Source organism: Tubulanus polymorphus, chromosome 1, assembly GCF_964204645.1.
Source record: "Tubulanus polymorphus chromosome 1, tnTubPoly1.2, whole genome shotgun sequence".
Classification (NCBI taxonomy): domain Eukaryota; kingdom Metazoa; phylum Nemertea; class Palaeonemertea; order Tubulaniformes; family Tubulanidae; genus Tubulanus; species Tubulanus polymorphus.
The window spans coordinates 24,179,696-24,200,454 of record NC_134025.1 but is presented as its reverse complement, the minus strand read 5'-3'; the positions used below and the strand labels follow the sequence as shown (position 1 = coordinate 24,200,454).

The window sequence follows — 20,759 nt, the reverse complement described above, 5'->3', positions numbered from 1 at the left end:
CACGAAACGATATTACGATTCTTGACACAATGTCGGTATCTAGGGGTTACATTAACGCCGCAAATCGATCCGCGTCGATCGTTTCGTCGAAAAATGCTTTTTATTCACTAAAATAGCAGACAGCACTATAGGCTATGACGAAAACTATGTCAATAAAATCAACAGGGAGTTGTGAAAATTTGACTTTTTACAAAGAGTTATCTAGAAATTTAACGATCGCATTTCAATAATCTCATCAACATAATCCAACAATGTTAATAGAAATAATAATAATAAAAATAATAATAATGATTGTTATCTATATAGCGCAGGTATCCAAACTAGAGTCTTTCAAATGCGCCCCAAACTTGTTCCAATGTCCTAACTGGATTGGATTATTTTTCATCCTTGCAAGCTAACATAACAGCTATAAGCTCAATAGAACATTACAAGCAAGAACTTCATTTCAAGAATTGAAATGATGGTTAAGGCACCATATTCATCGTTGACTGTTTTCCGCGTCGGAATCAATTTGTCTTAAACGAGCGATATTTTCCGATACCTGCGATTTGTAACATAAAACATTTCCGATGATTAATGCATGGAAGACCGAATTCATTTCAGCTGTCAATCTCAATCCAGTTGACCACTTAGAACATAACGGCAATATGAATGGCTCATGAAAGACAGCCGCGGCGCGGGCAATGGCTGATGAGTCTATATTATGAAAATATTGATCGTACGCTCATCAAAAAAGAAGTTGTTGATATTAATTTTCTATCAGGCGACCGGTTATTTGTTCAGGATTCACCGAAAAGCGTCCATTAACCACGATCGTAATTTTTCGAAAAACACCGGAATATCGATTATTTTTCGACAAGTGTCTGGAGATCGTGTGCGTCGTCGACGACAAAGTTAGCGCCATCGTAAACCAGACCATATAAAGAGTAGATAGAGCAACGACGAACAAACAGTTATTAGGTTAAAGTCTATAGGCGTATACTATCTTGCACACTACAGTGTTCATACGGCGCTGAAAATCATATGATAATTTCTTCCAATATTCCTTGGAGGGACGAGCATGAAATCTAACTCTTCATCAACAAATATCATCAATGCCCTAAAGCCTTTTCTTAATTACATCTGCCTCCCAGAATTCTGAAAAAATCAGTTTTTTTTCAGTCCTTTGTCTACATCATAATTTTTCAGTAGAAAAAGTTTTTTTTTGTTATATCCGTCTTGATCTTCAATCTAATAAATAAATTATAAAAAATACATTCATCTTAATTTTCATGCTTGTGATTTGCGAATAATAAAAGTTTTTTTTTCATTTCTTCTATCATTTGAATCAAATTCATCATAATTTTCACTTCTTTTTTTATTTTTTTCTGCAGTCCTTCCGAGCTTCATGTGGAAAACACTCATATAATAAATAGAAAAATGTATTCCTGTTCCCTTCCATCTTAAAAAGCCTATCATAAAAAGAAATTACCTTCGCCCAACCATTTATTTTCTTGAAAAATCAGTACTCCAAGTAATCAAAGAAGGCCTAAGTTACTTGATTAAGCAGTCTGTTAATATACCTACAGCCTCAATCAATCTTGACCAAACTATATATCTTCAGTCAGATTTCATCCCTCGCACTGCGCTTCAAACTGCTTTTGAATTATTGAATCTTCATTCAATAGAAACTGCAATAACGGGATACGAACCAAAAATTTTTTTGAAAAATTGCAAGCTGATTCTGGCATATTCCAACACAATCGTATCATAAGACTCGCTATCATGCCACAATTCTTTTCAAAATGTTCATCGACCTTGAACTCGAGCATTGTTGATCTTATGCCAGTCTATACAGTTGCCAACATTCAAGGATCAAAATACTTTATACTTACACCGAACAAGTGCATAAAATAATAAAACAATTTCTGGATAAGCTAAGCACACTCGCAACTGTATTTTTAGAAGGAATTCTAGGAAATATTCTGCGGTAAAAAAGTGTACCTTATAACAAATAAATCTGCATGCGGATAATTATTGCTACGATTAATTACCGCTAATAACTAAAAAACAAACTAGGACAACCCGTTACAGAGAGTAACAGCGTATGAAGACTTCAGGTTGTTACACTACAGTCTGATGTGATGATGATGATGATGATGATGATGATGATGATGATGATGATGATAATTAAAATTTCATGTTACTAAAAAAAGACATCAGAGGAATTAGAAAATACTATAGAAGCAGCGCGTTAATTGAATTGCACGCGCGCGCTGCAGCAAAAAACATCAATACGAAAAACACCGAATGACGATTCAAAAACCCGATAACAAAACCTGACGAGAATCGCGTTCTCCGGTGAAAATCAATAGCCAAGAGAACGATAATTTTTTTTTCCGTTAAACTGTAATCGGCAGGAGAAATAACTATGTAATAACTATTTAACCTAAATTTAATGACTGGTTTCAACCCTTTCAGTGCGTCTACACTACACTACACTGCAGTGCAGTGTATAAGTCGGTGATGGACTTCGCTTATACACCGCACTGCAGATAAGCAGTTTTCAAAGATTATAAATAAGTAACTAATGATACACCGCACCATGACACGCCATAGTGATGTGCCCGTTATACAACGCACTGGGTTGGAATTTTTCAAAATTTTCATTCAATCATCTCCAGCACCTTAGGGTAAGAATTGATCAGCACTGAAAGGGTTTTAAAGTGAATAAAGACTTCAGGCCGCGTTCTGAATACAATTTGAATACTAAAACTTAGTAGTACTAGTAATTACTTTCCAACGGAGAATCGTCCTACAGGGACCTACATTCAGTAAAGGTTTCCGCGTCTGTAATGTCATTTCGAATCTAATCGGTCTAATCTCTCGGCATTTTCGTGATTTCCTTCGAGACCGTCTGCTCCGTGGAATTCACCTTTTCGATTCTCCAGCGAAGAGCGACTCCCCTTCTTCGAACGAATAGAAAGAAAACGAAGAAGTTCATTTCCGGCGATTATTAATGAAAATAACCCACATATTTACGAATAGCGTAGCTTTAAAAACGGAAAACGTCTCCACCCATATCGACATGTGCACCAGCTGCAGCTGCGTAATACTATCATACATCGTTATTCAATACCTAAATGGTAATTCCTTTTTTTTCGAAATAAATATGGCTTACGACTATCATTTTCGCAAAGGTCACAAAAGAATTATCAAGTAACCTCATAAAGTTGGACATTTTCATCCCAAATATCATTTTCCCTGATGAAGAAAAAAAATCCTACTCGACAATCCATTTATTGTTATTTAACATAAATCGGGCTTCATACGGCACTTACCGAAATCATCTTTACTGCAGTATTTAATCCTAATCCGATCCATGCTAGCAACACCGGGTAAACTGACCGCAAATTACTTAACTGATTCCTCTCTCATCGATCGTCGAGAACATTTGAGTGAAAATGCTGCCAATGCGCTAATACTAATATGAATTCCAAACATTGCGATATTGACAAACCTTGAACTATTGGCAAATCACATTCAACAGAAATCCTGGAAATCAACATTAATATATACAGCACCCTGGACAGTTGTCAATAAATGACACAGTAGGCAGACAGACAGACGGACAGGCAGATATAATGTCTAGACTTTGCCAGTTTTTTTTATCAATAGATTACACAATATAAGAATCATGAATGAATATTAGCAAAAGATGAATACTAAGAAAAAAAACTAGTGTTTTTGATGAACGGATTTAAAGGGAACACAGATTCAAGTAATCGTTATGATTAGCACAGGGACAAGGATCCCAAGGCCAATATTGAGATGGACTTGCTACATCCCGAAAGGGCACTTTGATGCCCAAAAGACAATATTAGGAGTACTCACTGCTGCACAGAGGGGCTAATTTTGGAAAACTTGTCAAGTCCCAAAACGGCACTTTGATGTCCAAAAAGTCAATAGTCCCACAATGAAATGCACTAGGCCTCTTTGTTGACAAAATGAAAAAAGGGCAAAATTTTGATGAACTAGTACAAGTCTTATCAGTCCCCCTGGATCCTCCCCTTTAGCACTTCCGAAATGGCGACTTATTTCAGAAACAGTAACAAAACCTGTAAAACCTATAAGTGAAAAATTGTGATAAATGAAATTTCAGTTGATACTTCAATTAAAGAATCATTAAGATTACTATATCTAATTTGAAAATGAGAAAAATTCGGTCAAATAATCTGTCATCTATTGCTACCGAAGTTCCGAACGCAGGAAGAGATCTAGGCTATCGCCAGGAGGTAAAATCTCTATTCAATTAGAGTAATAATCAAACCTTCGCTTTTATTTCTATTTCGCTTAAGATGATACAAACCGACTAGGAGTAACATTTACGGGGATGTATTATCATGTACCGGTACATAAACGTTTTCAAACCAAACCTCTGGGTAAATGGAATTGGAATTTTAAAAAATACATTTCCTGTTAACATCGGAGTTGACTTTCTCTACAGCAATAAACTGATCTGTTCGTACTACAAATATGACACAATTTAATGTTACACAGCAGAAAAACCCCTCCGGACAAATATTTACTGAATCTACGATATATTTAGCTATTTACGCACTAAAAATCCAACGTGTACATCAACTTTTTAGTAAGAAAAAATTGCACTCTAATAATGGATAGCAAAAATGAAAAGTAATCACAATCAACGCTATCATATACGTAGGTTAAAAAGAAAATTTAGGTCATTTCGATAGGACTTTTCGGAAGTGATAAACCCCTATCTACAAAGTAAATCTTAATTGATTAAAATTCCAATAACTAATTGATGCTATGCATCAAATACTGCGTATCATCCCCTCCACCATATAGAGCCAGTGGATAAAATGTGCCGTAATTGACGTGCGATCATTTGATGAAAGCGGCTTAAATTAGCACCGTTAATTTAATTAGAAATCGACGTATCAATCAAACAGCCAGAGATAATCCAATATCGCACGGATCCTCACAGCGTGAATGGTGAGACATGTGTATGTGAAAGCCCAAAAGTGCCCTGAGCAAATCAACCACGCGAGAAACCTCCATAAAAAAAAACTCCAACTGGGATTTATTTCAATTGAAACAAAGTATTCCGAGCGGCCAGATCTTTAATTAGCTCGAAGACGAGAGCGGAATATTTGCTCGTATCATCATAATCAGACGTACTACTGACTGAAGAAGTTGCAGCAGTCGCAAAGCTAATCCGAGACACTAATTCTCAGTTGCAACATAAATTTCTAAAAAGCATCTTTATAAAATTGAGTTTTGATAAAAAGATTTTTACCTCAAAACATATTTCACAATAATAAACACGCACGTGTATAAAATGATGATTTGCGCTATTTGAAAAATAAATATGGGTTGCATTGTGTGTATACATATAAATATATATATATATATATATATATATATATATTTTTTTTACAGGGAAGTACTTATCCTACCCCGCCAAGTCATCAGCATCAGAAGAGATGTGCAATTAAATGCTGGAAAAATGAATTGGCATATTTTCAAACTGTGATTTGTTTGGGTGCAACAGGAAAAGGCATCATGCGGTGATGACGACTATTTCTCTGCAAACTGATAACTTGCCAAGGATACTACATACACCTGTAATTCTAGTATCATTTTAAATAATGGGCCCTAATAAGCTTATCGACTGTTTACAGTAATCTAATCCGATATATTCCGCCTGAGGTCATCACATCATAAGTTCATTGTAACATATACACACAAAATCAAACATTGTAAAAATGAATGTCAGCACACACAATTACAGCGCAATTTTCTGAAATGGCTTCCAGAAGTAATCAATTCCATCCGAAAGAAATGTCAGAAGTTAGCGATTCATGTAATCTCAAAATGAAAAAGAATTAAGCCTACCTTGATCAGGCCGGAGAGCTCTAGGTGGTTCTTCTCCGATGTACCACGGCATGTAGAGATATTCGTTAAGATAACACCGCGGCGTCTGCGTGGAAACGTGCAGCCGTCCGGGGCCATCTCCGTGATTTACTGAAATGCCGACTGGTAAAGATCCCGTAGAATATCGAATATGTCGCAGCGGACGCGGTTGAGGGGATGACGTGTGTATCGGCGGCCCCGGCGCGTTCAACCCCGACCGGCGCTGCGGTATCGCGATCGGCTGCGTGGTCGGTATCCGCCCAAACCATCGATCCGGCATCGGATCATTCGTGAAAACGGCGTCATCGTCGTCATCTTCGTCTTCGTCCTCCTCGCAAATTTCCGACGTCGATATACTGAGTCGGAACAATTCGCCGGATAAGTCTTCCGGAGTCGACGCGAGATCGTACGTGAACTGCGTCGTACTTTGACTAGCAGGTGAGTCGGTTAGATATCCACTGTCGCGTTTGCCGGCGTAGAGGCACGCGGCCATCGGGGATAGCTGGTGCTGACGCCGGACATCGTCGGGCAACGCGCTGGCGCCGGATATCTGCGACGTGATGTCCGGGTTGTCGGAACTAGACGATACCTGAACGGTGAGATCTGGCGGGCACTGTTTCTCCTTGTCCCTACAAGGCACCGGTAAAACCCTGTCTTCTTCCTGGTCTGTCATTTGCGACCCGTACGCGTGATGACTAAACCTCCTGCAAAATACAACGCGAAAAATATTCATTACGACGAAAAGAAAGATTCGACCAGTCACGACTCCCAAATGAATGCTTATGCATTCTCATATATTACCTTTACAGCCAATGAAAAACTGAGTAAAAGTTTTCGCTCTCAGCAACTGAAAATCTCATGGCAAATTTCTCGACAAATATTGACTGTGTACTTTTTGTGCATTAACTAACAGTAGAGTGGTCTATTTTCACTAAAGCCGTAATTCAAATGGGTAATTCCAAACAGCGAGCACGCTGAAAATTCCCATTAGCTCAACTCGGGCTAAGTACAATTCTACTCACGACAATCTAAAGCAAACAAAATTGTACTTATTCAGATGAGCTGGTTTTTCAACCTTTTTCATAAGGAATCAAGATGAATAATATCTTTAGGTTGAATTCGTTAATTCTTAAACAATAAAATCTTATAAAATATAATATGGATATAAAGAAAAATTTAAGAATATGAATAGCATCTTATTTGATAATTAGAATTAACAAAAGTAAGTACCATATGCGTCACAGAAAACGATTTAAAAGATACTTAAATGAGTATAAGCATTTAAGAATATTTATCAATGAAAAATAATAAAAATGCCTTTAATTTTCAATGATAATCTTATTCTAATTTTCAGCGAAAATTTCAAGCAGAAAAAAATGAAAAGGTTAAAGGAAAGATAAATTATCCCGATATAATATAGAGATTTTTGTTCAGCTGCACAGCTGGTCAGATTAAGATTAATGAGCAATAACTTAAAAAGCACTGGCAACTTTTTTATCAACACTCATTTCAGAGATTGAAGTTTTAATAAATCATTTCCACAGAAAAATTCAATATCGGATACAAACCAAAATATTTCCCATGCAATGTCGATAATCCAATAATATTTGAAGCAGAGATATTTTTATCCTAAATCCTGAAGTGATTTCATACCAGCAAATTGAAAAATTATCCGTAGTACATGCTGGCTCAGTAATAGTTCATCTACAAATGATGCCAAGTATACCTGTCACAACACGACTCGCGCGCTACACACTAGCGCGATGCAGCGGTTGTTTAGTGAAGTTTTTACAACAACATCCACACCGAAAGCAAACCACAATCAATAGTACTCGCATACGTGCATGCATAATCAATAAGTTAAACAATATGGCCGGGAATTATCGAGATTTCATGTAATTCCCAGACACCTTTCTCAAAAGTGCGAAGCACTTTTAGCTTGACGAAATGAGGACACAAACTTCTCGCCTGTTAAAGCATTTCAAATATTGCGCAACTTGGCTAGGCCTATAGTAGATATTGTTATGTATTGACATTCACGCTGCCAATGGCAATGCAATGAAATGTCATGCATTGACATGAATTATGCTGTCTGAAATATACTATACTAAAATGTACTATACTATAATTGTAATATTTGTTCCTCTGCAACACTCATTGAAGTAGTCCCAGCTTCTATAAGTCTGATTATCCTAAGTCTAAAGACAATTATACTATAGGCTATAGGCTAGGTTTAAACTCTGAAGAGGAGTTTAAAAAAGAATTCTGATAATCCTGATCACAAAATAAATCCCTGCCTCTGGCGCCTACGCATGTTCCTGTGAAAGCTGAAAGGAAGCAAGAAATAAAAGCCACAAGAAAAGGTGTGATGTTTAATTACTACCATCATTCGATTCACTGCATTAACAAGCCAAAAAGCACTACTATCCAGCATGACAATGATTGAACACATATAAGTTCACTTTATTCATCTGATAAAGTCTTACCTCAATAACTTATTAGTCCCGTTAACAGTCGATAAATTATGTCAATTGTCAAACAAGTCGCGCTTCTGCAAATTCCAAAACAACATTATAAACAATCTCGTAAAGAGCCACGTTAGTTTGTTTTGATCTGAGACGTCATAGGTTCTCGTAGCCAATCAAATCATAGAGAGCTAGCTGCTGGCACTCGCCCAACAAACTCGAAAACTGTGTTTCGTAGTTAACGGCGATTATAATAAAACTCATTTAATGATACCGGGTCACCCAACGTTATCCTGTATTGCAGTAGTTTGTTTGAGTTGCAAGATAATCGGTAGAATACGTAGAATAAACGAAAGACGCTAGCAACTCACGCGAGCGCGCGCAGTCTGATCTCAAGGGGATTTCCAGGAACTACCACAGCAGTCCATTTGGGTCATTCATTCGTGAGGGCGCGCCTTTTTACGTCATGCCTGGAGAAGTTTATTGCGGGAATTTTGATTTTCCGATATCGAGTTCGAACCCCTAAAATGCGCAATTTGTTTGTCCAAGATAAAACACGTTGATGTTCTTTTCCACCTTGTCCAGGCTGTCCTCACTCCATAGTAAGTTGGTTCTACTTCGCCACGAAGATTTATTATGTCAGGAAAAAAGACAATGAACAAACAAAAACTATTCATTTTAGGTTTATTAAATATTTATTATCAAATTTTTACTATATATACTTTAAAATATTTCGTACATTAACAATACTATCATAAAACGTAATTAGTAAAATTGACAGGTACTTATGATGCAGCATAATAGATGTATGACAAATAATGCCTAGCTAAAGTCCAGCAATTATGTGCAATAACAGTTTATCCATCACACAAATAATCATAGAAAAGAGAATTACACAGATCTAAGTAGATCTAATAAATGGACGGAAAGATATATTGACTATGATGAATCTCTGTGGTCTAGTGTTTGATGAGACAAAACTGTCCTGCTACTTCATATGATAATTCTTTGATATCAAACGGCTGGTAATTTATATCTGGTGATAGCAGGGCTGCTAGAACGGTTTTCTTGTCGCGTATAATTTGAGTAAATTTACTGATTTCTGCAAATCTCAGCTGAAAAAATGTAATAAGATTTCATATTTCAATTAAATATATATGTTGTAAACTGAATGATTTTGTATAAAGTAGATATCTAGGAAACATTTGTTGTCTAGGAAACATTGATTATTTTTAACAAATCAGATTAAGCAATGATTTGGACAGCAAGAGGTTGCAGACGCAATACTTACATCTTCTGTATTACTGTTACCAAGTATAAAGTTGGGTAATGAGTTTAGATTTAGTAGGGGATAACCAGACTCCATGTACGTTTGACTAAATAAGTCTTTCAGCTGTTCTTGTTCTTTCTAGAAAATAATTACACACAAAAAAATTATTCAGGCCTCTTGAATGTTTTCACTATGGAGCTCTCGGATGTATAGAGGTCATAAGTACCGGTACATGTAGTACTGACACATAAAGTGAATCAGTGAGCACAAAAGATTTTTTTCATAAAAAACAAGTCAAACAAAAATAGTCTCGATGCCATAAAATTGGCTTTTATCCAAGTTTTTTTGTCAACATGATTATTCAAACAGTTGGAAAAGACATATAGTTATATACGAATCAGGAGCAAGATTCCCTATTTACCAAATAATTTGCGACAAGCCCATAGAATGATGAATACATGGTTTGATTTACAAAATTAAAATCAATTTTGGATAGATAAGCAGTATGTACTTCATGATGCTAAAGACATATTCATTTAGGCAGGGAGAAATTATTTTTCAAACTTGATAATAAATCTCATCAAGGAAAGTGATCTACGGCAATCACTAAAATAAGTTTTTAGCCAAAGGGAGAAAAATAAAAATATCATACAACACGTGCGTGAAACCGGGATCCAAATTGAACCTGTATCAGTAACAATGAAGAATGAGTTTGGATAAAAATACTAAACTACACAAGACATGCAAGTCCAATGATCTTACTTTGTCCTGTCTTCTTGTGATTTTCAATTTCTCAATCCACGCGAACTGAAAATGGTCGAAACAGATCAAGAACGTTTCATTCAAAACAAGTCTACAATAGGACATAGAAAAACAAGTAATTCGTTTGGATAGATATCTCACCCTAATAGCATCCATGATATCATGTTGTTCAGCTGCTGTCGGGAAAGATACAAGCATTGGATTGTGGATGATCTCTGAAATCATAAATGTACCGTTATGATTTCATCAAACTTTTGTAAGTGAGCCGAGAAACTGCAACTCTTGTTCGAGTTATTATGAGGCTCATCCAAATTTCCGAAATGGACGACAAATTTTGAAGATGTTCGGAAGCTTTGAGAAGTTGCGTTACAAAGCAATTGAATTGCGGAATGAATCTTACCGGTTGAATTGATATCAACACGATCGCGGAGCAGTTCATCAGCCAAAACTTGTCGGTAATAAGATAGAAAAGGTATATGTATACTACTGCCTACGATAACATCTGGCAACATACTGAAAAGAAAAAATTACAACGGCATTTACATAGTATATACAGATGCACTTGACTAATACAACTAGCAACTGGAGCTGAAATTCTGTCACTTTCTTACTCTAACTGGTCCTTTTGTTCTCTGTTTGGCATGAATGCTTTCACTAACAGTCGTGGTTGTTTTTTACTGGACATCAACGTTCTCAATCGATTTGTACCAGCTGGAAAAATCAGAAATGAAAGATTTTACAACAAAAGGAATAGCGAAGGCATACATTTGTATGAGAACAGCAAAATATACATTTGCGGGCTTCTAACAGTCAACACAGCTTACCTTTTTTCAAATATTTATAGGTGAAATAAAAAATATCTATTGACACAGAAGGGCAACAATCGGGTTTAAGGTTCACAGATATATACATTAAACTACCAATTTGATTAATCAGGAGATAAGAAAAATCAAAAATCAAATTAGCAACCATAGAACTTCAAACATAACTGATGAATTTCAATATAACAATTTGAACAGTCAAGGAACCACTTTCAAAGTGGATAATCATTTGATTTTACCCTGAATACCTTTTATAAGCAATTTAGTCTCTGCAGCTATAAACGGACAAATTGTGGTACTGATATCATCTTCAGTGTTTTCTATCAAGCGCCAACTGGAATTCCAGCCTTACCACAGATAGTATCGAAAAAGGAAGAATTTAAATGCTAATAGAGCAAGATTTATGTAAGGAAAGACTGCAATATCCGTTATGAAAAGTGTAACTGGCTTTTCAAAAGATGATTAAGAAGAAATGAACAGCATTTTGGCAAAGCAAGGAATGATTCTGTAGGGGGTGGTAAGAAATCAACCAATAAGATATTCAAAGATACAGCCCTTCTCTTCTAAAAGATAAACCTACAATTTCTACTATCATCTCTGGGGATTTATGAAGATTAACCTAATGCATTGAAAAAATTATGCCAGTGTGACTATTTGTGTATTCAGTGTGAATCTTTCTATGTCAATAATTTTCAATGGTACTGTCAGTTACTCAAAGTAAACTCATAATCCTGGATATGTATACCACAGGTTTTCGAGGCTAGCAGGTAGCTGTTAAATTTCCTCTTTTCACCCACTGATTGCACTTGCAAAGCTTTCCACAGCTGCATCATTAGTTACAATAATACATACCCAAGTAACAAACTAGGGGTTCGGGGACACCATGCTTGGTTACAAAATATGAATAGGTACCATTATACGTATATAATATGCACATCTATATCAAAATACCAGTGTCTTCAAAATATCACTCGAAATCTTCAAAAATGTGTTAAGTGTTGAATTGGCGGAAAATGGCCGCCAGTCTGCCATTTTGATTCTCATCGCGCCAGTTTTTGGGCTGCAGATAATGTGAATGCAATAGCCTGCTGGAACTTAAGTATAGAGTGGGCTAAAAATATTGTAATATCTAATGAAAGTAATGTATCGTAAGTAATCAACAGAAGGACTTTTATTAGTATGTCAAGGTGAACCAAGGATGGTTGATTTTATGGTGGAAAGTAATAGATATTGTAAAGCTTTTTTTTCATTACGAACCTTTATCTGAAAAAAGATTACAGAATATCATTATTAGATTCATAGGAAATATTCTCAGGAAATTAATTGCAGTAGTATCGGTATTTTCGCACAAATGAAAATAAGTGAATGGACAACCAGAAGTCATGGTTCTATCACCATCACTATCAAAACAATGAGAAAAGAAAAGAAAGGGCATACAAGTGTTTCAGATGGTGGTAAAGAAAACCCACTGTCCCTTAGTCACATGTACCACTGATATGAAGCAAGAAGGATACAGGTAAAGCCATCGATAATGAAAAGATACATAATTCCCTTGAAGAAGGCGTTTTGCCTGAAAGTACTAATCAGATATTGAAATACATATACTAAAAAGCCTAGAATCAATCAAAGCAACTCTCAAAATAATAGGGAAATGATTGGAAAAAGAAAATAAGATTTTGCACATACGCAGTAATTGGTATGTATAATATGATAATATAGATTACCATACCTGAGCCGGTATGCGTGCGTAAATGGTGTTCTGTGGTCCATATTTAAGGGAGTAAAAGGTTACATAACAGTTACGGTCGTTGAGAGGATGGTGTAACAATATACTGGTATAAGAGGCTTGAAATAGTATCACAGGTGCATTCCAACCAAATAACATAACAAAACGGTGAGTTGTCATGAAATTCAAGATAATTTAAGATGTACCGGAAGAAAAATTTAGTACTTGAAATTGTTTTGAATTTAATGTGTTTTGTACAAAATTCAAGTAAATTAAGAATGAAAAAGGTACAAGAAGACAGTACAACTGCTTTCAAAGATTTCATTCTTTCATTCATGACAAATTAATTGATACCATTGAGATTCTATAGCTTCAATTTGTATGGGTTCAGAATTATCAACAATCATGATTGATCGTTAAATTCACTCTTTCTCGGATAACTCACCTGTTTTTCCAACATCAGGATCAACTTCGACCCCCTTTTCATGAATAGTACCACCATTTATTGGCAAATCATAGTTCCTGAAAGAGCCAAATTGATTTGAACATTCACGAAAATAATTATTCAAGGTCTTCATTGTCCTAGTTATCTACTATCTATAGTTCCCTAGGTCTCATTTAAGAGCATTAATTCATCCAATACAGTGAAATCATATAGAAATCATTGTACTGCATGAAATACACATTGAATAGTTTGTACTGAAACTAGTTCTTACTTGTTGGCCATTGGAGCACCATTCTGCTCAAACAGCGGTAAATTAACCCAACCAACACTCATCTCTCCTTGCTCTCCAGTTTTCTGTTAAGGACACAAGCATATGTTAGAAAAAATTTTAAAAAGTGTCTTAGCAAGATATCTTTTCAATTCGTTCAAGTCATTTCTTCATTTTATTTTTAAGGTAGTCTAGGTATCAATGACAGTTACCAAACACGCAATTGTTACATAGCGAGACAATCGTGCATTAATTCAGTCAAAAAGTTCAGTATTCAGATGCTTTTCAATCTCGCAAGGTCAACATACCACGCAGAGAAAGAGAAACGAGCTGATATGCAATTTCATTAATTATTGAAGACGGCGTGGGCTTCACAAGACAATCTACGAATACACCGAACAATGATATTCCGCAAAATCAGAACATGCAAGATAATAATTCAGCTGAAAATGCTATTCAATCGAGAAGATGACATTCGAGACTGGGTTTTATGAATAATGCAACGCGATCGCAATCGGTGAATGCAAAAAACGACAATAAGAATATACCTGGCAATCAACAAGTTGAAACGCCGAGTGGGTAGAACAATAAGCAGTTGAACCGCAGGTAATAGTGATTGATATGAATATTTAATGGCCTGGTAATTACAGTACAGTTTAAAGCACGCACACAACTGTTAATCATGTTGGAAAAACCTAGTCAAGAATCATGCCAAAAAGCATAGCGTTAGTAACACTATTCACTCAACAATTCAAAGTCCAATAATGATAATAAACTTTAACAATAGTGAATTTGATAATTAAATATCAATTTTTAACCTCTTAAGAAAGCATTTTCCTCATTCTTTTATAATATCAGTTACTAAGATATGAAATTTCAAGCTTCATTAGCATAAAAAGCAACATGGAAATTTTTCAAAATTAATGAATTAACAATCACTGATAAACTTACCCTCACAAACTGATATGACATTTCAAATAAAATACCTAAAATCATAAATATACGTATGTATTCATAACACGATAACGCAGACAGATTTAAGCGCTAATGAATTACCCTGTTCAATATCAGAAATCTATTACATACCTAGTTCAGCTTCCGATGAATTTGTTCTGATGAAAAACTCTCCATAATCCAAACACTTCATGATATCGTTCACCTGAATTGAGATTATCATTGAAATTTGTTCTCAATCAGCTCATGAGTAAAAGATATATGATCGTGGAAATTCTAACTGGGGATCCCGGGACACCGTGCCCACAAGGTGAAATGGTTGAGAACCTGATAATTTCAACATTCTGGTAAACAAATATGGTAATCAATGAGCTGGTAACTCTCCACACTCGATGAACTTGTCATGAGCTACAATTTTGCAATTGATTTGTCCTATGACAATGCTAACAATTTACAAATATTAAGACTATAGATCAAAACCTGTTGACATTCCCTCAAACAACCTTTCTCACTGATGAAACTAAGCTGGCCTCCAATTGTGTAAAAACTCTATGATCAAAAAGCCTGCCTGTATTTCTTTAGGATGATGAGCCCCCGAGGGATACACACCAATATGCATATGAAACAAGGAACAAAGAGTGAACACAATAGCCCAAATGGGCTAAAAACTATACCTTTAAACTACATCCCCATGTTTTCATTTCTTTATCCAGAGCTTGGCAACGGATAACGTGAATGTTACTCAGGACCTAAAAATATATTTGCACAAGATTTTGAAAATATAAATTCTAGAAATGATTTGCACTTAGAAAAATACTTAAAGAAGAGACTAGAGAGCTTAATCAATGGATCTGACTTACATTTTTTCCATCAAAAAGACAAACTCTTATGCATCGACCAGATATTTCGACACCTATTAAACAAATTGATATTATGGTATATTTTTGGTTCCAACGGTAAAATCGGATTAAGATAAATTGAATTAATAAAGAAATATGATCAATTTTAGGAATTACATTCATTAGGAATTTGAATTCAGAATTACAACACAAATTATGATTTTACCAGAGCCAGGTAAAGGTATCTGTCGACAAGACTGAATCTGTAAAATTCGCTGAACTCTCACATTTCTTGCACGAATCTACAAAAAATTCATAAAAACAAGCTTTAGTTTTTCAATCAACGCATAGAAATATGTGTAATGCCTCATAGGAATATAAGTACCTTGTTTGTGCTAGGATTGAGAAACAGATCCTTGTAAAATACATTTGAAATACTCAACTTCGGAGCCAGGTAATTTTTCATGGTGTAAACGTCTGTGTAAAAATTAAGAACGCAACATTTCTACATTTATTAAGGAAGAAATATCATCATAAATGTTGCAGGAAAACAATGTTACCATCTTTTTGAAGTATACTCAGTGTGCTTTGTCTGAATCCGGAAGGTATAGCACCGAGTGCATGTAAAACATCAGTAGCGCTAGTCTACAAAAACCAGAGATATTGCTTGAATTGTGAATTCACCTTCATATATTCATGTACATGATCCATTCGAAATTATCGAAAATCATTTCACCTCTTTTATAGCATCTTTAATTCCCTTCCAGAGCATCTTTCCACTGAAAACAGAAAAAGATTCAGATTTTTGTTTTTAGTTTTCAATTTTCAAAAATTTCTGTCCAATGATCCAAATGAAAAAAAACAACAACAATCATGAATGACAAATAAAAGCTTTCATGTTGCTCGAATATGGAGATAAATAATACTAAACACATTCTATGGTTGAAAAAACATTGGAATAAACGTATCAAATAATATCATAACGGAACAATAATCATATGAATATGAGCACTAACAAATATCTACATGTACACAAAAATACATTACAAATTTATGTATTTCTGATGTATGCGTCTATTGTGATTCTAAGTGAAATGTCCAGTACTTCAAAAAAGTAATTAAGAAAAGATTATCCCAAAGCCAAATTGTATGTTCTGTTCTACCTGAAATAAAGTAATACATGTAAAGCAAACAACCTCGGAATTGAAACATTTCGCCCAAATATAAAGACAAAGCATAAGCAAAAATATTGTAATACATTAGCCCATTGAAAAGAATTTAACAACCACATATCTTCATAATAAATCGTATTTATTCTTTGGTACTGTAAATAAACCTAGAATCTTGGATTTTAGATACAGTATGAGTTCTAATAATCGAGGATAAATCTCACTTAGGAAGGGATTCTACTAAAAAATGAAAGTTGAAACCAACACCCCAGTTTCAAGTTTTTCATTTGAGAAGCAAGCATTTGAAATTACCAGTATTTCCCAGATTTTTATCATTGATTCATAGAATTTTCAGTAAATTTGATCATGATCCAATATAATTTGGACATAATTCTACAAATTATTTTAGGGTAGGAGTTAAATCAACGGTTTTGTAGAGCAATTGTTTGTTTGTGAAATATGGTATGGTGAAACTGGAAGATATCCATTATCACAGAATCGTTACTCCAAGGATAAAGTAAATTATATACATATATAAATATTGTATACATATACCTGTCTACATCTGAGCCACTCCTAAATAATAAACAGTGAATGTTATATCATCGTTAAATGAATTCGAATAAAATCTGAATAAATAAGATAAGGCCAATTGGTGGAATTTGGTGGAACTTCAATCTGACAAATTCCATAATCAACATCCCCTGGTGAACAAATACAGTAAGCAGCTTGAAATTCACCACAATCATACAACTTGTAAAATGTGCTAAGATTCTGCAATTGATTTTGGTTACAAAATAAGCGTAAGCACCAATACATATGGAAATACCATGTGACCCCTGGCTTGGTGAATACATACAGCAATCAGCCATCTTCAATCTGATTGCATTATTATTGGGCAGATGCGTGTATGGTAAATACATTCATAAACTAAATATCAAGAAAATACATCGAAGCATCTTTAGAACTTCCAAAAATAAGTCAGATTGCAAGTGAATGCGATAGCACCAATTAGGCTAAAATTCAGCAAAACTTTGATTCAGATAAGTGAACGCAGTGTTCCATATCTTGTTACTTCTGACATAGATTTCAATACGTTTTTAATACCGTACCTTTTCCTTGTACTTTCTCCAGTTGATTCAGATGGTTCTGGAAATCAAATAAATACGTTGAACCACTTAAAATACAGATATTTTTGTTGATTTTTTGTGTGATTGACATCACGAAAAAATTTGTTCATTTACCTTCTTCTTCTTTTTGAATGGCAGCATACTTATTATGTTCCTAAAAAGAAAGACAGGTTTACAAATACATGTCCTGACACAACTGATATATGAATTGTCAAATTTAAGTCTAAAATATACCTTCAAGTATGTGCTGGGCACCATTCCTTTTTCCCCATCGGCATTTATGGCTTCCCACCAACCGTCCTCCCTAAAAAATTGTAACTATCGATCTTCAAAAATTCATACCGAAAGGTATCTGATACCAAAACGACGTATTTTTTCGAATCAGTAAATTTTACCGAGTGCTTAGAATAGTCAGGATGTCCCCAACTTCAAAACCAAGGTCTTCAGGTTGTTGAGCCACATAGTCTACTATTGCTTCAAACTGTCTCATCTACAATCAAAAACAACATCTTCTGTACAGTTTAGAGCTGCTACATTTCAGATAGAATGATCAATAGTATTTACATACAGTCATTGACTCAGAAAATTCTTCCTCTTCAGCCTCTTCTTCCTCCTCCTCTTCTTCTTCCTCTTCACCTTCCTCTTCTTCATATTCCTCCTCACTAGCCTCTCTTAATAAGCCATACATCAATCAAATCAATAATGTACAACATGTTTATGAAAATTATCTTTTCTAAGATTCAAATTGATTTCTTACTCTTCCTCTTCTTCCTCTTCTTCATCAACCTCTTCTTCATCATCCTTTTTTACTTTTACATCCGCTTGCTTACCATCTAAATGATCCTTTTCAACCTTCTTCTTTGCATGCTTACCATCTACATCATCCTTCGCATGTTTTTCCATGTCTTTCTTCGGTGCATCTGATTTTCTACATTAGAAGAATTTGAACATTGAACGCAAATGTTTTTGAAAGTAATTATTGTTTTCTATAGTCAATTATTTAATATTTCCCTTATATGGAACTAACCAAACAACTATGTGCCATAACAAACAAAGAAATGTGCATGGTGTACAAATACTTACTCAGCTTCTTCATCTTCAGACTCTTCCTCTTCTACATCCTCCTCCTCTTCTTCCACATCGTCTTCTTCCTCTTCTTCAACATCTTCATCGTTATCGTCATCGTCATCCTCCTCCTCCTCTTCTTCACCAGTTTGTATGAATCTCAATGTTCTACTCAGCGATTTCTAAATTGACCGAGATCGGAAAAATAAAGAAAATTCTAATATTTTCATGCACAGCCTATATTTCACTCGGTGTGTGAAACTGTTCACAACAAAATTTCACCTTGATCTCAAGAACACTTTGTTCCAGGCTTTTCTTTTGGTCATCAAAGTCACTGATCTCCTTGGCTTCATTTTCCTATGGTTAAAATTTAAACACCACATAAAGAGACGCATTTCCCTGACATCGAGTATGAAAGGTATCGGCCCCTCTCAATCAATTTGCAGGGGTGGCCCTTCACTTTCTCTTCAAACCACCTTCCAATTTTCCATGATCTGTCCCTGATTTTATATTTGCTTGATGAAATCCCAAGACTTACTGAATCCAAATTCTCTACTTTTAGATGTAATCTCTCGCATTCTGTTACTAAGTCATCGCCTCTGAAAATATTGAATAAAGGAACTTGAACTTGAACTTGAACTTATATTTATTGCGCCGTATATAACATTTATACATAGGATAAGACATGCAATAAATTTACAGGACAAAACATTAAAGAATGACATTAAATAGAGAATACATAATACATAGTAGCATAAAAAAAAAAAACAAAAACAAAAACTTATACAAGAAATAATTAGAAAAGCGCCCTCAGTCGCAAAGCTGAGGAATTACTATGAAATGGAGTCGAGTCTTAGCTTAACCAGTTTATTGACCAAATCGCATACAATTGTGGAAATTTCGGGATCGTTGTTATTGTAAGACATTAGAAAGGCGAATTTATCAAAGTGAGACATGGTCCTGAAATCGGTAAAAGTGTCCAAATACGTGAAAATATCAGACCTGGCACTGTCGGAGTATGAACAGTCGATCAGAAAATGCAGTTCATCGTCAACAGATTGATCTGAGCAAAATTGACAGATCCTATCGGGAACCGGTATTGGAGGTTTGTGATGTCGTCCAGTTTCAATACGGAGATTATGGGACCCAAGACGTAATTTGGAGAAATCGCGGCGATTTGTGAAGTTGTTGGCAACAATATAATTTTCTATAATGCGGCGTGATTTAAATAGTTTGTAGGATCGGAGTTTTGGGTTTTAAATAAAGGAATGCAGGTGTTAACCTAATGGCAATGCCTCCAACTTAGGCTCAGTAGATTTTAACAACAACTTGTTCATATTTCTCATCATCAAAAATAGGTGTATCGTCTTTACTCAAACCTTTTAACTACTTTCTTGAATTTGTTAGAATTCTTGTCTTTTTCATCAGCATATTTCTTCTTCTCACATTCCTTAATGAAGTCATCAATCTTAAAAAAAGACGAAAGACAAGATTGAAATCTTTGGAATTAACTTTTTTAGGGACGAAATCAATGTTTTTCTAAGGTTTCGCAGGTATGCTAGGATTCACAAGCAGAGCTCTTGGGCCCCAAATTTTTGAAATCTACTTAGTTTGTGCGCAGAAAAATAATCAATAAATTTCATTTGACTTTATCTACTGTTTTGTGCATAGTTAGTTACCTTCTTCTTGAGGGAATCAACTTCTTTTTGGGAACTTTGTAACGGACTAGAAACTTTTTTCGGCATCTCTTATCTCAGAATATTATGCCCTTTATCAAAATCTAAAAGGTGTAAGTATAGAAATTAAGGGGAAAATAATATGTTTTTCTGGAATTCTTGATGTAAACAAATAAAATCTTCAGAGACAACCTCGGGTTCCAGCTGGTGGCGCCACCTGAAGTGGGCTCTGTCAAAATAGCCCACCCAA

The 20,759-nt window shown here is 35.2% G+C and overlaps 2 protein-coding genes across 3 annotated transcripts in view; both read right to left on the bottom strand.

The window, feature by feature from the left end:
• LOC141915267 (uncharacterized) overlaps nucleotides 1-6,019 on the bottom strand; it is a 55,146-nt gene extending 49,127 nt beyond the window's left edge. The window contains exon 1 of the mRNA XM_074806735.1: nucleotides 5,902-6,019. Within this exon, the coding sequence (XP_074662836.1) occupies nucleotides 5,902-5,953 (52 nt within the window). The 5' untranslated portion in view covers nucleotides 5,954-6,019. The remainder of the gene's footprint in view (nucleotides 1-5,901) is intronic.
• Nucleotides 6,020-9,120: 3,101 nt separating this feature from the next.
• On the bottom strand, nucleotides 9,121-20,690 carry LOC141914795 (nephrocystin-1-like). Of its 2 annotated transcripts, XM_074806098.1 has the most exons (29): nucleotides 20,513-20,690; nucleotides 20,213-20,301; nucleotides 19,372-19,432; nucleotides 19,116-19,190; nucleotides 18,852-19,015; nucleotides 18,526-18,696; nucleotides 18,337-18,439; nucleotides 18,164-18,258; nucleotides 18,003-18,072; nucleotides 17,883-17,922; nucleotides 17,751-17,787; nucleotides 17,194-17,214; nucleotides 16,206-16,248; nucleotides 16,030-16,114; nucleotides 15,855-15,946; nucleotides 15,696-15,771; nucleotides 15,491-15,543; nucleotides 15,305-15,379; nucleotides 14,763-14,835; nucleotides 14,628-14,662; nucleotides 13,680-13,762; nucleotides 13,409-13,485; nucleotides 11,028-11,127; nucleotides 10,817-10,929; nucleotides 10,558-10,631; nucleotides 10,417-10,461; nucleotides 10,307-10,339; nucleotides 9,676-9,792; nucleotides 9,121-9,499 (listed from the first exon to the last, which is right to left on the bottom strand). In XM_074806098.1, exons 1-29 carry the CDS (start codon nucleotides 20,576-20,578, stop codon nucleotides 9,344-9,346), a joined length of 2,322 nt encoding a protein of 773 aa, XP_074662199.1. In that variant the 5' UTR covers nucleotides 20,579-20,690; the 3' UTR covers nucleotides 9,121-9,343. The 2 variants fall into 2 exon arrangements, with proteins under 2 accessions (XP_074662199.1, XP_074662201.1); XM_074806100.1 differs by lacking the exon at nucleotides 17,194-17,214.
• Nucleotides 20,691-20,759: the final 69 nt, after the last annotated feature.

What these genes read in the sequence shown, in the direction of transcription:
- LOC141914795 (XM_074806098.1), bottom strand. Translation starts at nt 20,578, where the DNA reads ATGCCGAAAAAAGTTTCTAGTCCGTTACAAAGTTCCCAAAAAGAAGTT. An exon ending in TTAAAGATGCTATAAAAGAG is followed by an intron (nt 16,115 to 16,205) that starts GTGAAATGATTT and finishes TGGTTTTTGTAG; the next exon opens with ACTAGCGCTACTGATGTTTT. An exon ending in CCCGGTTTCACGCACGTGTT is followed by an intron (nt 9,793 to 10,306) that starts GTATGATATTTT and finishes ATTATTTTCTAG; the next exon opens with AAAGAACAAGAACAGCTGAA.